The 17,775-nt window shown below is 43.1% G+C and overlaps 1 protein-coding gene across 1 annotated transcript; it reads right to left on the reverse strand.

The window, feature by feature from the left end:
• Positions 1-210: 210 nt before the first annotated feature.
• Positions 211-1,533, reverse strand: LOC145395524 (uncharacterized). Its single transcript, XM_080269132.1, has 2 exons — positions 1,435-1,533; positions 211-747 (listed from the first exon to the last, which is right to left on the reverse strand). Exons 1-2 carry the CDS (start codon positions 1,531-1,533, stop codon positions 211-213), a joined length of 636 nt encoding a protein of 211 aa, XP_080125258.1.
• Between the last annotated feature and the right edge of the window lie 16,242 nt (positions 1,534-17,775).

Below are 17,775 nucleotides of genomic sequence, written 5' to 3' on the forward strand. Positions count from 1 at the left end.
TGGGAAGCAGTCGAATGCTCCCCCCCCCCCTCCAAACTTGACAGCACTCTTAATGTTTGAATACAGGCCATCAGTCGGTTGGATTATCCCTGAGGGGATCCCCTGGAGTTGCAAGAGTTTCCCAAGTACCTTCATATTTACTGAGTGAAGCGCCCTCTTGAGATACAGTAAGCATAGGCTGCATCAGATCAGGAACAGTTCCATGAGTACTCAAAGAGCTAGGATGCAGTCAACTATAGACTTCTTGGGTGTGAATCCGGATTGTTTAAGCCTCAGAAACTTTAGTAAATGGTCCTGGATATGCATCAGGGCAATGCAAGCAATAATCTTGCCTGGCACAGCCAGCACTGTAATACCGCAGTAATTACTGCAGTTATGTTGGTCTTCTTTCCCATTCCAGATTGGTGTGACCAAACCCCTTGTCCAGTCATGAGGAATATCAGTCTGCCAAGTGGTTTCTATGATTGCGTGGAATGCCATGCTCATGGCTTCATCCCCAGCTTTGGTTAGTTCCACCAGAATACCACAAACACCAGCTGCCATATCACTTTTCAACTTATCCACTGCCTTCTTTATTTCATTTAGAGAAAGCATGGTATCACAAATTGGTGGGAGCACAGTCAATGGTTGTTCACTAGCCAATGGACGCTCTCTACTAGGAGGCTCAGCCATAGACAGCTTCTCAAAGTACTCAGCCCAGTGAGCCCTATGATCACTCGTCCCAAATGCGAGCTGTCCATCTGCTGTCTGAACAGCGTAATGTTAACCTGAGAGGCATGGCCTAGAATGAAGCTTCTGAAAGGCTTGGTAAACAAGTTGAAGGACATTCACGTAAGAACAGTCTTCCACCTCTTCAGCGATTTCCCAGACATACCTTTTCATCTCAGCATAAATCGTGCCTATTAAATATTGGTGCAACTCCAAATCATCAGCAAGTCAGGCACCATCACTCTCCTCATTTGCAGCCAGTATCCCTAGCAAGACAAAACCCCTTTTTGATCTCGGGCACTCTCCAACGTACTTATCATCAACAGCCAGAGTAGCACATTTGAAGATATCCCATCATTCTACAGGGTCCTCGACAATGTTGAGTGCATCAAACTGACTTGAGATTGTCACTGCACATTTTCATCCCTGAGTTTCCCAAGATGGAATTGTTTTTGGTATAATTTTGAGCTTCTCTCAGTTTTGGACAGAAGCCTTAAAGAACTCTGCACTCCTGAAAACATTGCAGTTCTGAAGGATCCTCGAGTGAATATGAACAATGATGTGGTCCTTCTCCTTTGCAACCCCTCTGGTATTGGAATACCAAGTCCAGTTGTGAAATTCTGGCCATTGGAGCCAGGATCAAACAATTTTCAGCGTACAGCACTTTGCAAAGTCCAGAATATAAGAACCATTTGAATTCCTGGTTCCAGAGCAATTGGGACCTACACATTCTTTGAAGCCTTCCCTGCCAGTATCAGTAACCCCATTGAAATCACTCAGGACCAAGACTGTATCGAGAGTAGGTCTATGTTCCTTAACGGGCATGTTTACCGATGTTTTGCGTGTGCCGCGGGGTTATTCGGGCTCCGACAGACTCTCAAAAAATATTTGCCAAAAATCAGTTATTAGTCCTAGAATATTAAAATTACATATGCTTATGGCACATACCTTCAGCTTTCTCCTGGGGTGTTTGTTGAGCCTTTGTCGATTACTGTAGGACTTGTGGAGACCTCTGAAGTTGGGTAACGAAGTCTCCAATTTACACTTCCCGACAACCCGTAATATGATTACCACAGCCAGATATTAACACTATAAACACTACTCTATGATTTCCAAGTAGTTTGGGATCCATACTCCAAAAAAAAAAAAAACACTGTGAAAGCAATGAAAATTATGAGCGTGTCTGACCGTCGCACTTGCGCTAGTTTGCTCTTGGTACTCTGTCATTTATTATTCATATAACCCCTCACACTTTATATTTCTATTACTATATAACACTTATATATATCTACAGTCTTTATCCATAAGTTTCCTTCAGTAGTATTAGTTTATTGTCACTGTAGGGATTCAATTTCTTTCAGTAAAATACATAGCATTCACTTTCTCGTCCTGTATACTAGCATTGAGAGTGAATGTCACTTTCATCTTCACTCTCATAACTCATAGTATTCAGACATGCTAGAGTGAAACTTTCACTTTCATTACTCCTAGGGTATATACTCGTATTCTTATAATACTACTCATTTACATTTCTATTTACGTTCTCTATTTTATTTACGTTATTTACATTTCTATTTTATTTACACTGTGTTATGCACTGTCACTTGAAGTAACTTATAAAACTATTTTCCATTGTTCACGTATATTTACATTCATTACTTTCACTTGCTGTTTACACATTATTTGCAATTCCACTTGCACTGTTTTACTCAATAGAAAGATCGTAGTCACTCTTTTATCAATTGTCAGCCCTTTACCTCTTTCCACACGAGGTTTAGTAGGGGGTAAAGGTCACAGGGCCCTTTGCATGGGGGTGAAAAAGGCCCTGAAGTCAGCAAGAGGAAACAGTCGTAGCTCCACTTCGGAAGATGAGAGTAAACTGATAAGGGAGAGCCGGGTGGAGGCCTACTTAGGGGATATTCAGTACTACCAATGTTAGCTCTTGAAACAGCTATGTATAGCACTGAAATGATTGGTAGGAAATCTAGACAATACATTATAAATTAGGTAGTTCCAGGTGAATGTAAATATCACTTAGGCTTCTCCCTTCCCTCCTTATATGTATATTTATTACGAAAATAGATTATATGGCATATTTCAAGGGGAAAAAAACAGCGAAAATTAGCGAACGAGTGCACGTGAGGTGTTGTCAGGTGATAATTAGCCAATTCCAGGTGTATGGCACTCTCACTTACCTTATTTCTTTCTTGTATATATTATTTGGTATAAGAATAGGGCATAGGGCTTATTTCAATGGATGAAATCAGTGAAAAATTCCAGGGAAGATTTACTTAGCGTAGCACGGCCGGGCAGGCGAGAGGATAGGGTAATGGAGGGGGGGTAGGGAGGGGAGTCAAGAACGGGGAGAAATGGCTAAATTGTCAACAATGGATGGGAGTACAGATGAGATTAGGAGTGCTGACTAGTGTTGGACATTGACAGTACTGATAGATGATACAAGCCCCCACCTGGAAGCCTGGGTGAATTCAAAATAACACAGAATCACAAAAGCGACGCCCCGCGGTATGATCCCTTGCTCCCAAGCGTCACGAAAGTGACGCCCCGCGGTTAAGGGGTTAACTGTCAAGTTTAGCATTAGACAGCTCCTTCGCCTTTACAATTACTTATCGCAGTTGGAACACCGCAGTTGGAACGTACATGCCACTAAGTGAGATGGAGCCCAAGTAGTGCTTCATCCTCACCAGGGTTATGTACTCATCAACATGAGTAACTCTGTCGACACAAAAGACAAAGTGAAAAGCAGTTGCCAAAACAACACCTCTAATCTGTGCACTATCGTCACAGCCTGACGAACAATATGTATAACCATTTATACTGGTCTTGCCATGCCCAGGTCACCTCAGTTCAGACAGCACAGCTACACTTACTCCAAAAGACCCCAACTCTATTGACAACAAAGGCAATTGGTCATTCTTCAAAAGGCTTAGAGGTTTTTGAGCCCCCACTCAAAGTGCCTTCCGAAGGTTAAACCCTTGCATGACTCTACAGGTTCGTGTGTCCTCAGTGCCATTACGACGTGAGTTAACCCGGCCCGTCCTGGCCAATTTTCCACCACTGACTACCCCCAATCCCGGGAGATTTTGGATTTTTTATTTTTTTGGCTCAAACCTCCGCTTTTGGTGAGAAACAATGGAAAATCACATAGAAAATGATCAGCAGGGTCTATAAGTGGCCTACACAGGTATACCTTATATACACCTGGTACCGTGTTCTATGGAGGTGCTCGCAGCTGTCACGTTTTCTATGGTAGGGCTTAGTATGGGAAACCATTCACAATGGGTATATAATTACATATTACAAACAAAACAACATGTAGTACAAGAGTATATTGTTTTTTATACAAAAATTAAGGTGAAATAAGCATTGGGCAAAACTAGTGAATTCGTCCAAATTGGTCAGAGAAGATTCGCCAACAGTGTTAATTCAGCATACATTCCATTTTTTCTACTTGCATAATACTTTTCCAATAACCTTATACCTGTTTCCACTTTATATAACTGTTATCACATGTTGACAGGCCTTACAATTATATTTAGTGTAATGTTAGCATATATTTATATAGTGAGTGCACTCGCTATGACTGTTGTTTCAACATTCATTTAATTTTTTCAACTTACATAATACTTTTCCACAAACATTATACCCATTTCCACTTTATATAGCTATTATTACCTTTTTACAGACCTTACGAATATATTTGGCGTAATGTTAGTGCATATTTACATAGTGAGTGCACCCAGTAGGCCTGTTGTTTCAACTTACATTTTATTTTTTTCACTTACATTATACTTTTCCACTAACATTACACCCGTTTCCACTTTTATAACAGTTATCACATATTTACAGGCCTTACTATTATAGTGAGCGTCAGATTATCACATGTTTACGTAATGAGTGAACTTACTTTAATTACTGTTTCAACTTACATTCTATTTTTCCACTTATATTATACTTTTTCATTTACACTATACCTGTTTCCACCTTATATTACTGTTATCACATACAGACCTTATTATTATAGTGAGCATCAGATTATCATATATTTACAGCACTTAAAGCATCATATCGCAAGCATACACAGTATCAGTAATTCACTAACGTGTTGTATTCTTTGAAGCAAGGCGCAACGCACAAGCCAATGTTGCAGTCCACACACTCGTACCTCGTGTCTTTTCTTTGAGTGGTTTCTCTCACTCGGGAATGGCTACAGACGTGACACTGCTGCTGGGGTCTAGGGCGGTTCGGTTGAGGAGGTATGAAGGTGGGGCAGTGGCATGCAGTGAGGCGTAGGGGAGTCTGTGCGGTAGTGGCGGGGCGGTGGCGGTGGTGGGGCCTGTCCTCTGCATATTTCGTGAAGATTTCACTGGCCAGCTCCCTCACAAACCCTCGAAGGTCTCTGAGGTTCCCGTAGTCATGGCGTGGAGATATTGTGCATTTGGGACCATGATATCAAGCAAGTGGAAGAAGAGCTTTTCGTACCACCTCATCGTGGTCCTGGCATACTCATGGAAATCATGGATTTGGACTGGTCCACTTGCCTCATGTTGATATTGTAGTCCAATACCGACTCAGATTTCCAGACATGGTGCCTCCTCTCAATGCGGTAATCCATGAAGTCTGTGCGGTGCATGAGAGGGCGGTGTACCGTAGATAGGATGGAAACTTCCCTGTTGTGGTTCCACAGGGTGGCGAGGATGTTATTACCCTTGAAAAAAATCACCTCATTCCTGTCAAGTTTCCTCCCAACTTTGACCATATGCCGATAGTTTCTCTTTACGGTGCCACAGATTCCGGTATCTTGCAGGTGTAGGCACCATGCGAAAAGGGGACTAGTGTACCAGTTGTCCAGGTAGAGCACGTGACCACGATGAAGGTAATCCTCTATCATTGTCTTAACCATGGCCCCTGAGAGTCCAATACTTCGATCTTCTATTATGTGTGTCTGTGTGCCGGTGTACAAGACTATGTCCTGCACATAGCCAGTCTTACAGTCACACATAACAAAGATCTTGAACCCAAAATGGTGTCTCTTGCTCGTATGAAGTGGCGAAGAGAAATATTACCTCTCCACAACATGAGACACTCATCTATGACAAGGTCTCGATAAGGATAGACGGATGAGAGGAACTTTTCCCGCAGGTGATCAAATACCTCATTCTATCCATGTTATCAACATTAGCAGGATTGTCAGCATCGTAAAAGTGGAGGCGGCTCAGAATTTGCTGAAATCGATTTCGGCCCATTACTTTCCCAAAGAAAGGTGTGCTGGCCATAGGGTCCTTGGACCAGTATGCCAGAATTTGTCTTTTCCGTACAATACCCATCAAAAGAACCAGGGCTAGAAAGATAAACATCTCACTTACAGTAACTGGGTAATCATGCTGGAGTGAATGCCTGCTTCTACTACCTTCACACTTGCTGTCACGGCACTGGCTGCTTGCAAATGCATTAGCCTGTTCCACAATCCACTCCACAAACTCCACCCCAAAGAGCAGGTGGAAGAAATTCACCCTGGTGGAGCCGGCGTGGATTCCTGGAGCAATGCCGCCAGACCGCCACTCCTCAGTGAAGGGGTGCATGATGGGAGTGAAATTACTCCCATCTTCCGAGTCCCATGACACACTACCGTCTCCAGCCTCGTCCCCATCGTTGCTTTCATCAGGGTGGGGAGGAAAGGGTGGTGGGGGAGGTTTGGGAAGTGGAGAGCGGTGCCCTTCCACACTCGCGTTCCTCTTCCCTCTTCCTTTTCCTTTCCCCTTTCCTTTCCCTTTCCTTCCTTTCCCCACATCACAGGGCGGTGGCGAGGAAGCGCCAGAATGATAAGGGGTGAAAGACATGCTAGGGAGCGGCTCCTCCTCGCCTCCCCGCTGCCTCACACCACGTGCTCGTGCTACCTCCTTCACGCCATGACTTTCACTTTCACCGCTCACTCCCACCACACCACTTTCGCTTTCACCAGTCACTACAGCCACACCACTCCCGCCTTCCCCATACATAGCACTAGACCATACCTGTGTCTTCTTTTCGCACCCCTTTCAGTTCCATGCAGCGAAATCCTCTCTCTCCCGAGCCACAAGGTAGCACCATCTCCCACGGCTCCTTCCCCATCCTCGTTCTCGTCCTCGCCCTCGCCCTCCCTTTCCTCTAGGGGCTGGAGAGAGGTGCATGCACATGGTTGAGGTCCTGGCTGGCCTTCTCTAGCCTCACAATATGTCACATATTGCCACTTCCTTGGGGACGGTACTTCCTCGTCACTGCTGCTCGTTTCATCCTCGGGAAGCACGTAATTCTTGTCCACCACATCGTCATCAAGTGGGGAATTGCTGTCACCTGTGAAGGCGTCCAGGGCGGCTTGAATTTCAAAAACAGAGAGACCTCAGCATGCCATGTCCGTTCAGGGTCACTGCTACAAGGTGAGTGGCTGAGACAAGGGAGTTTGCCGGTAACGCGGGGTCAGGGAGTGTCCCCACCTGGTGGCGGATTAGGGAAAGTGTCCCAAGATTTGAAAATTGAGCAAATGACGGACCTTGCAATTGCATAATGTATGGATACGTCATCGGGTGTCACCGTGACAAAATGTTCTAACATATCCATATGTTCATGGGACACCTCAGGTTAAAAACAGGATTGGGCTAGGGTATCATCTGGCTGCTAGGTTCCCATATGTATTGTCCAGCAACCATCAAAATTGGTGCCAGTATGACAGGACCCCCACATACTCCAACAGGTTGACACCTGAGGAGGGACCCCCTGCAAAACTGGATCAGGGTCTGGGAACTCACAGTTACCCTGATCACTATTCCTCTTCTTAAATCGTGCAAGATGTAAGCTTTTACAGAGAGTGAACGTAAATCTCCCAACTCAGGGAAGGACTCAACACTAGCCTGGGGGCAGGGACGAGGAATCTCTGACAAGGGTTATCTAGGTTTGATTTAGAGTTTTTCTTCTAGGTGGACTGACCAGCCAAAGCTAAGGAGTGCTGCCCATCCTGCTACAGTAGATGGAGTTTGGTTAAAGTAGGGCAGAGGAATAGACTCTAGCACCAGTCAAACAGGGCAGTACTCCCAAGGTGGATGGAAAGCTGATGACGGAGAGCTGGAACTCCCATTTCATAAGCCCTCGGGACTACTGTAGTTCCTGACCATCGCGCTTGCTGAACTTTTTCTGCGTTTCAGTAACACAAAGAGTAGGCCAGCATGCTCTCCAATACAATTTCCTCTAACTTTCAGCACCAAACTAAGTGCACATTACACACTACACTTCCTTTACAAAATTAAAAAAGAAAAAGGGCATCTTATAACTAAGCCTTGGAATCCCCGGGGTGGTGAGGGGCATAAATGCCCTCACCATCCGCCCCTCTCCCGGGGACGGCTCAACGAGCTGCCTGGGACCACTGTCTGGCTCCCTTATTCTTCATTTCTGCAACATTTGCAGCCTTTCCTCTAACTTTCTTTCTCTTGATCACCACCTCTCCTCCTCTAAACCTCACCTTCATTTCTTAATTGAGACTCAGCTGTTTGAGGCAAGTGAATGGAAACCGTTTTCTGTATCCTCCTACTTTCTCTATATTCATTTCAAAGAAAAGGTGGCTGAGGTGCACATGTACACAACGACTTATCTTGCTCCCATGTTAATGAACTTGAGTCTTCTGAATTCTCTACTCTCTGGCTTTGGCTTTCCTGTTATTCTCTGACTTAATATATCTCTGCTGTTTACTTATCCCCTAATTCTATTGACTGTGAAAATTTCTTTGACTCTCTTACTTCTACGATGGAACACTTCCTATCCATTTCTCCTTTCTCTGAAATCTCCATTCTATGAGTTTTCAGTGTTCAGAACTACCTCTGGCTCTCCTCTCCTTTCACTGCTCCACCTGGTGAGCAAGCCTATCTTTTCTACCATTAATGACCTAATGCAGCTGTTCAGTACCTTACCCATATCCCTGACTGCCTTGAAGACAGCTCCAACATATTTGACCTCTTCCTTACAACTAATCCTTCTGCTAACACTGTTAATAATCTTTCCCCTCCGTTGGCCTCCTCCTATCACAATCTTTTTATCTTAACCTGTCCTGTCGCTTCGATATGATCTGTGGACCCTCCAAAGAAATGTCATTTGTGGCACTTTGGAGCTGCTGATTGCAAGGCACTCAGGCAATACTTCTTTGATTTCCCATGGAATGATTATTGCTCCCATGGCCAGGAGATATCTCAGTGTGCAGTTACAGAGGTTATTCTCCCGGGCATGGAAGCATACATTCCCTTCTCATATGCTGTGACTAACGGAAGAAAGTCTTGGTTTAACCGCCCAATCCCGACGTTTTCTGAGCTTTGGTTCGCCCCAGTCCCGGCTTTTTTGGACCATTTTTTTTTTTTTGCTCAAACATTCGCTTTTGGTCAGAAACTAAGGAAAATCACAAAGAAAGGTGTCCCTTGGGTCCAGAAATGGCTTACCTGGAGCACATAAGTTTGACAGGTACTGCCATGTTCTATGAGTAGTCTTTTCACCGTACGTTTTCTATGGTGGCACGGGTACTCTGAACTGATGCAGTATACGTTTATTATAATGTATTCATATGTTGGAAATATGTATACCAGAAGTATATTGGGTTTTATACAGAAAAAAACTGAGAAATAAGGTATGTACCATTGTGCGACCCTAGCGAAATCGGTCGATTATGTCACAGATGGATAACAAACATCGTTATTTCATCAGCTATTGTATTTTTTCATGTTCCATATTACTTCCACAATAACATCATACCATTTTCAACTTTACATAATTGTTTGTACATATTTTGAGGCATTATGACAAGAATTAGCATAAAAGTAGTGCTTATTTACCAAGTGAAATTATTTTATTTCATGCTTTTTTCAACCCAGATTCTATTTTTTCACCTTTTAGATTACATATAACATAATATATAACACACTTACATGTTATACAATTAGTTTTATAGATGTACTTGCTTTACAAAAAGAATTAGCATAAGAATGGCGCTTATTTGCGAAGTGACAACTTGGTCTTTCATGCTTTTTTCAACTCAGATTCAATTTTTTCACCTTTTTGATTACTTATAACATAACATATTACCCATTTACGTGTTAGACAATTGCTTTTACAGAAGTACATGCTTTATTAAAAGAATTAGCATAGAAGTAGCGCTAATTTACCTAGGTAAATCATGTCATGTCATTATTTTTTCATCTCTGAATTTATTTTCTCCCCCTTTATAGTACTTCTCACATTACATTCTGGCCTTTTCCATGTTAGACATTTGCTTTCACAGTAGTACACGATTTACAGTAAGCCTTATCCTAATATATATATATATATATATATATATATATAGAGAGAGAGAGAGAGAGAGAGAGAGAGAGAGAGAGAGAGAGAGGTGGGATGGTGGTACACTGGGAGACAGCTTATCCCATAATTGGTGGCTAAATTTAGAGCCCTTGGGGAATTTCCCACTCCTCTTACTCCTACTGACTGTATGTTCTGTGACTTTCAGCTTAGACTATTTTTCAACTTACTAACTTTACAGTAACTATACAACCTCCTATGATTAGTATCACATAAGATAATATGGCACTATTATGATACTGAGCGACACTTTATCACGTATGTACAGGCCTTACCACACTACACACACTTTCAATAGTGCCTGTTATTATAATACTTCCAATATAACATATTACCCCTTTACATGTTATACAATTGCTTTTATAGATGTACATGCTTTACGAAAAGAATGAGCATAGCAATAGCGTAACCACGTGAGTTCAGGTCACTCGAAATCTAATTATTCACCTTGTAATAATACTTCCAACATAACATATTACCCCTTTACATGTTAAACAATTGCTTTTATAGATGTACATGCTTTACGAAAAGAATGAGCATAGCAATAGCGCTACCACGTGACTTCAGGTACCGTCATTATTTTTTCAACTCAAAATCTAATTATTCACCTTTTATAATACTTCGAATACAACATATTACCCTTTTATATGTTAGACAAGTGCTTTCACCTTCTGCTAACTCACACCACGCCTAACATGAACACCACGTGGACGTGTTGCCTCCCCCACACCACTCTCGCTTTCACGAATCTGTCTGCGCTCTCCCACCCCAACACTTTCACTTTCTGCTGCCCTAACCATCCCCACACCACTATTTCCTGCCACAGAACACATAGAAGGAACATACCTGTGGAACAGTCGCGATGTGCCGTCTGTCCCAGTCCCACGTGGCGATATCTTTTCCTTCCCCAGCCAGGAAAATACACCACCATGTACTGCTTCCTCTTCCTCGTCCTCGTCCTCGTCCTCATCTGATGGTATGTGTTGCTGCCTAGATGCAGCACGTGGTGCAGGCTGGCCGTCCCCTGCCCTCCTATATGTTATATATTTGACCTTCCTTGGGGAAGGGACCTCCTCATCACTGCTGCTGGTAACCTCCTCAGGCTGCATGTAATCGACATCGAGGGTGTCGTCGTCCAGTGAGGAATCACTATCCCCTGTAAAGGTATCCAGGGCGACTTGTATCTCCTCGTCTGACAGCCCACTACGCACCATGTCTGACCTGGGTGACTGCTAACAGGTAAGTGGACGATCACAGGGTCAGGTGGGGTTAATCTGGGTCTAGGGGATTATCCGCCTGGCGGCGAGTAGGTGAGGATTGCGTAGGCAGGCGAAACAAAAATGAGGCGCGAATTTTGAAAAATGTGAAAATTATGCAACTTGCAATGTTGCCGCGTTAATTCACGTCGCCGGGACATGAGTGCACATCATGTGCGGACGTTAATTCACATTGCTGGGACGGCGCGGGTTAATTACACATGTTCTAATGCTGTCCACAACAAGTAGAGGGCATGTAAAAGGTACCAGAACCAACCCACACCTGAAGCACATCTTTATTATGTTTCTGACTGGAATCGTGTTAAGTCTGTTCTTCATTCTGCTAAAAATAATTTCATCCGTACAAAATGCTCTCAACTCTCCAATTCAAAATCTTCCCGCTACTTCTGGCACCTTGCCAAAAACTTTTCAAACAACTTTACCTCATCATCCTACTCTTTTCTACTCTGATGGCTCTGTAGCTATTTCTTCTACTGATAAAGCACATCTCTTCGCAGAGACTTTCTCCTCCAATTCCACATTAGATGATTCCGGTGCTGTCCTCCATTACTTCCCTCCCTTTGACTTCCTCATGACTTATATGAAAATTTCTTCAGCTGATGTATTTTCTGTCATTACTGGCCTCAATACTAACTACGCATATGGGCCTGATGGAGTCCCTTCTGTTGTCCTCAAGGACTGTGCTTCTGTGCTTACAACCAGCCTAGGAAAACTCTTTTTGCCTTTGTCTTTCAACATGTACTTTTCCTTTTTGCAGGAAGTTTACTCTCATTCATCCAGTGCCAAAGAAGGGTGACCATTCCCAACCCTTTAACTATTGCCCAATTGCTCTAACATCCTGTGTACCAAAAGCTTTCGAGTCTCTTCTTAACAGAAAATTTTTAAAGCATCTTTCCTATCAAAATTTTCGTTCTGATTGTCAGTATGGGTTCCGTCAGGGATGCTCCACTGGTGAGCTTCTCACCTACCTTTCAGACCCCTGGTCATCCTCCTTGCGGGACTTTGGCGAAAGCTTTGCCATTGCACCTGACATTTCAAAGGTTTTCGATGGAGCCTGGCATAAATGTTGAATTTCCAAAATGCCCTCTTACGGTTTCTATCCTTCTATCATTGCCTTCATTTACAGCTTCCTTTCTGGTCGTTCCATAGTTGCAGTTGTAGACGGCCATCGTTCTTCACATAGATCTATCAACAGTGGTGTCCCTCAGGGCTCTGTCCTATCACCAACTCAGTTCATCAATGACCTTCCATGCTGTACATCTAACCCTATTCACCCATACGCTGATGATTCTACCCACCGCCTTTCCATTCAGTTCTCGCAACGTACATCTCAGCAGTTACTTCAACAAACAAGGGATGAGGCTATGGCACACCTGATGTCTGACTTGGCTCGTATCTCTGATTGGAATAAAAAATACTCTTGTTTTTAATGCATCAAAGACTCAGTTCTTACACCAATGAACCCGACAAAATCTTTCAAAAGAGTACCCATTAATGTTTAACAATATCCAGCTTAATCCTGCACCATCCTTAAGCATACCTGAGATTTCAGTCTCTCTGGACTTATCTTGGAAAGATCATATTAAATCCCTTACAAAATCTGCTTCCAAGAGATTAAGTGTACTAAGCCGACTCTATACTTTCTTTACCCTTGCACAGTTGTTGACTTTATACACGGATTATCGCCCCTATGCAGAGTACAACTCTTATGTGTGGGAAGGCTCCCCACTTACAGTACAGCTCTTCTCAGTAGGGTAGAGTATAAGCCTTTTCTTCTCATTAACTCTTCTCCTCTTACTGGCTTCCTTCAACCCCTGTCTCTTCGCCGCACTGTTGCGTTCGTTCGTTCGTTCGTTCAAAGATTCTCTGCACATATAGTGCAGGCCGGGCCATACATTAGCCTGGTCAGTGGTGTATGGGCTTGTTAAAAAACAGTAAGTAGAGAGGACAGGACCTGGGGATTGCCCAGCACACACGTCCTGTCTCCTGACTGGCTTTGTGGTGTGTGTCCGCACTGTTGCATCTTTATCTCTTTTCTATCGCTGCTTCCATGGTCACTGCTCCTATGAACTGTCTGCTTGCATCCCTCCACCTCTACGACAGGCGTGCAGCACCCGTCTAGCAACAAACTCTCATCCTTTCTCTGTCGAATTCTCTAATGCAAAAGTTAACCCTAACTCCCAGTCCTTCATTTATGCAACAGGTCAACTCTGGAACTGTCCCCCTCTTTCTGTATTTCCTATTTCCTATGATTTCCAGTTTTTCAAATGCAGTGTGTCCAGGCATTTCGAAATGAATGGATCTTAAAATTGGCTCTGTTTTATATTATTTTTGTTTTTTCTTGGAAGGAACGGTTTGCGGTTTCCTGGTCTTTGGTTCCTTCTTCCTTGCATTAAAAAAAAAAAAAATCCTCCGTTTACTCGATATTTTTCTTTTTTCAGTCCTGCGGGGTGTTTGTTCACCCTTCTTACTGGCCATGGCCAGAGGGGTTGCCTGAGGACGAGAGAGCTAGATGAGATTTTGAGATTCGCTGGGTTTGGATGGAATGCACTAACATACCATAGGTCAGAATGGCTAAGATGAGATAGGCCTTTGTCCAGAAGTGGACTGTCAGGTTGATGATGATGGTGTGTGTGTGTGTGTGTGTGTAACACTCAACAGGCTTCATGCACAGAAGTTTCTCCACTCACGTTGATGACAATTATTTTTGCACAAGGACATAATCCCAGCCTTCGTCTTTACCAGTACAGTTCCATCTTACAGTTTTCCAATACACATTTCTGTCCAGTCTTTCCACTTCCCTTGATCATCTCTGCATATTACTTAATCCTCACCACATGTATCCCTATTTTCCTCTCTCTTTCTCAGAACATTATTCGTTTCTGTCAATGTCAAATTTTCAGTATTCACGATATTTCTCCGCACAGCGCCAAACCCGGTCATTTTACTACCATTCTGCTCTCTATCTATCTATCTATTGCCAGACGCCTCAATCCCGTTTGGGGTGGCCACAAACAAATCGCCTCCAAGTCGTCCTGTCCCCCGCCATTTCACTGCCCTGCTCCCAACTCACCCCCCCCTCTCTCATATACCTCTCCACCCCATCCCTCCATCTCATCCTCGGTCTCCCCCTCCCTCTTCCCCCCTCCACCTCACTTACATACACTCTCTTCGTCAGTCTTTCACCCTCCATCCTCTCCACATGGCCAAACCACCTCAGTGTGTTCCTCATAACGCTCCCTATCACATCCACATCAACACCACAACGTTCCTTTATATCCTCATTCGTCAGCCTGTCTCTCTATGTGACTCCACAGGCTCCTCTTAAATAACTCATTTCCACTGCTCTCACTCTTGACTTGTGTCCTTCCAACGATGTCCAAGTTTCACTTCCGTACGTTAGAGTTGGTATCACAATACTGTTATGTAGTAACTTTTTCACTTCCATGCTCACTTCCCTGTTTCTTATCACTGCTTTCAAAGAACCAGCAACCTTTCTTCCCTGCTGTACCCTTTCAAGCACTTCACCCTCTAAACCTCCATCCTTACTCATCACACTACCCAAGTACTTAAACGTACTCACATTTTCCAATTCCTCACCATCCAACCTCGCTGTACAGTCACTGACTTCACCTCTCTCAAAGACCATCACTTTGCTCTTCCCTACATTCACCTTCAGATTCCGTTTCTTACACACTCTCCCAAACTCATCCACCAAGCCTTGCAGTTCCCCTTCGTCTTCACTCAACAACACAGTATCATCTGCAAACAACAGTACAGGGAGTTTCCAAACACTATCCTCTCTCACCAGGGCCACTCCAACATCCACTACCCTACCTTGTACCTCTTTTATTACCCCATCGATGTACAAATTGAACAACCATGGAGACATGACACATCCCTGTTTCAACCCAACTTTCAAAGAGAAAAATTCACTTAGTTCACCATCCACACGCACTGCAGCCTTCGCACCATCGTACATACTCTTCACAGCATTCAACAACTTCCCATCTACTGCATATAGTCTTAACACTTTCCACAATCCTTGTCTATCCACCCTGTCATATGCTTTCTCCAAATCCATGAAAGCTGCATACAACTTCTTTCCCTTCTCTAGAAACTTTTCCACTAAAGATCTAAGAATGAATATCTGATCTACACAACCTCTTCCCTTCCTAAAGCCCCCCTGTTCTTCTCCAACTAATTTCTCTGTTCTTTCTCTAACTCTGTCAATAAGTATCCTACCATACACTTTTCCTATGATACTAAGAAGACAAATGCCCCTATGATTACCACACACTTCTTTTTCCTCTTTTCCTTTGTACAAGGGAATAATTATACCTGACTTCCAATCCTCCGGGACTCTACCTTCCTCCCAGGCTAATCTGCACATCTTCCACATCCATTCTACTACTATCTCTCCCTCATGCGTCAGCATTTCACCACACACTCCATCAATTCCTGGGTGGATCTCATTATTCCCATTTACCAGCCATTTGAAAGTCTCTCCAACTGTTCATTACTTCAGTTCCATATGATAATGTTTTATTACATTCATGCTTCGCATGTGCTCACCTCTTCATCTCCATTCCAAATACCTTGCAACCACCTCATGCAATAAAGAGTTCTCCATTCTCAGAAAACCTGGTAATTTCTTTTTTTCTTCCAAAATCAATTCCCCTCTTCTCTCTCTCTCTCTCTCTCTCTCTCTCTCTCTCTCTCTCTCTCTCTCTCTCTCTCACACACACACACACACACACACACACACACACTCTTAACAGATTCTTCAAGTGTTTATTGCCTTCAGTGTATTACCATCATTTTTTGCTTCGACCGCTTTCTTGCATCCAACGTAGGCACTACTTTCTTTTTTCTTCCATTACTCTTTCAATCTCTTATTTTTAAGAGCTATTTGTGTAACTCAACATATCCCACAGTAAGGTCAAAGTCTGTATCTACAGACAGAATCTGTGCAGGCATCGGATTTCTGCAATCCTTTTAAACACCCTCTGTATGTCGTGTGTGATCCCCATCAGTGCAAGCTATGGTCTTTCAGAGCCAGTAAGGTGCAGTCAGCTTCATTCACTTTATTCATTCTCAGGGAGGTAATCCCTAAAAGGAGTATGTCAAACAGAAGCAGCAAGGGATGATACTGTTTTTGCTACCTAATCAGCACATTCATTCCTTTGCAGTTCGACATGGGCTGGGACCCAGCAGAACAAAGTCCTCTAGCCATGATGGCTCAGGAAGAGCTATTGTAAACTTTAACAAACGCAGATAATGACAGTAAAAAATATCGCTAACACAATAATATACGGCAGCTTTGATTATATAAAATAATGATGAAACAAACTAGAGCTAATATGGGTTTCTATATACTGCCACATTAAATATATGAAATGCTCTCCAAATTTCGTGGCTATACACTGGTTCATCCTTAGGTATGCTTAAAAGTATCATTATTCGCATTAGTTCCTTGGGAGGTCATTTTGTGCCAGACTGCTTTTGACTCCAAAATGGCTAAGTGATTCACACAAGTTGCTGAGAGTTTTTCTGTAGTTGGCTTTTACTTCTTCCATAGCCCACTGCTTATCAAGTTTTGATTCAAAGACTTGGATAGTTGAAGCTGTAACCACACTTTCAGGGCAATTACTCCACATCAAGGGTATTAGGGATGTAAATGGTTTTGTTCGGAGATTCAGTCTTGAGAACTGATGTTCCTCAGTGGGTTTCCCCTTGCCTCTTTAGTATTTTCATGACAAGCATCTAGGCCATTTCTGGGTCATACACAGCATGAATATGTCTCAGCCATATCCCCACGCATTCTTCTTTATTGAAGTGTTGGGATGTTTAACTTCTTCAGTGTTTTCTCGCAGGCTACTTCAGGCCTCTCATGCCGAGAAATTATCCTTGTTGCCTTCTCGGCAAATTTTTCAATTGCTTCTATACCATTATGAATATCAAACTGCATTTACGTACTCTAGGTGCGGCCTGATCAGTTATGTGAACATTAAAAAGAATATCTCACAGTATATGTACTCATCATGTAGAGGTGTATGGTATGAAGGAGGACTGCTGGGCCTTGATAGCAGGCTGTGAAACCTATGCCCAGAGTCGGACACATAAAAAAATAATAATAATAATAAAAAAAACCGTCTCAGGGTCCCTGTAACTTCGTTTGCTGTTTTTTTTTTCCTTCTGCAGTCTTGTCACTGATTATGACAGCTTTCTCAATAGGCTAATCACCCCAATACATTTCTCTGAATTAACCTCTCTGATTGATGATGACTGATTACAGTGCCGGTTCTGTGGCATCTGATACCTAAGTGAATGTAGTCATGTGGTCTCCCCTCCCCCCTTCTATTAAATGCATTTTAGGCTTGCAAAACACGCAGACCTTTTGTCT

Source organism: Coenobita brevimanus, chromosome 31 (assembly GCF_032717465.1).
Source record: "Coenobita brevimanus isolate Jiangsu-jjx chromosome 31, ASM3271746v2, whole genome shotgun sequence".
In the NCBI taxonomy this organism is placed as follows: Eukaryota; Metazoa; Arthropoda; class Malacostraca; order Decapoda; family Coenobitidae; genus Coenobita; species Coenobita brevimanus.

Excerpts from the sequence above, each read along its gene's own strand:
- LOC145395524 (XM_080269132.1), bottom strand. The coding sequence starts at position 1,533 with ATGCCCGTTAAGGAACATAGACCTACTCTCGATACAGTCTTGGTCCTG. Across the intron at positions 748-1,434 it reads GGGAAGGCTTCAAAGAATGT|ACAGCAGATGGACAGCTCGC; the intron begins GTAGGTCCCAAT and ends TACGCTGTTCAG.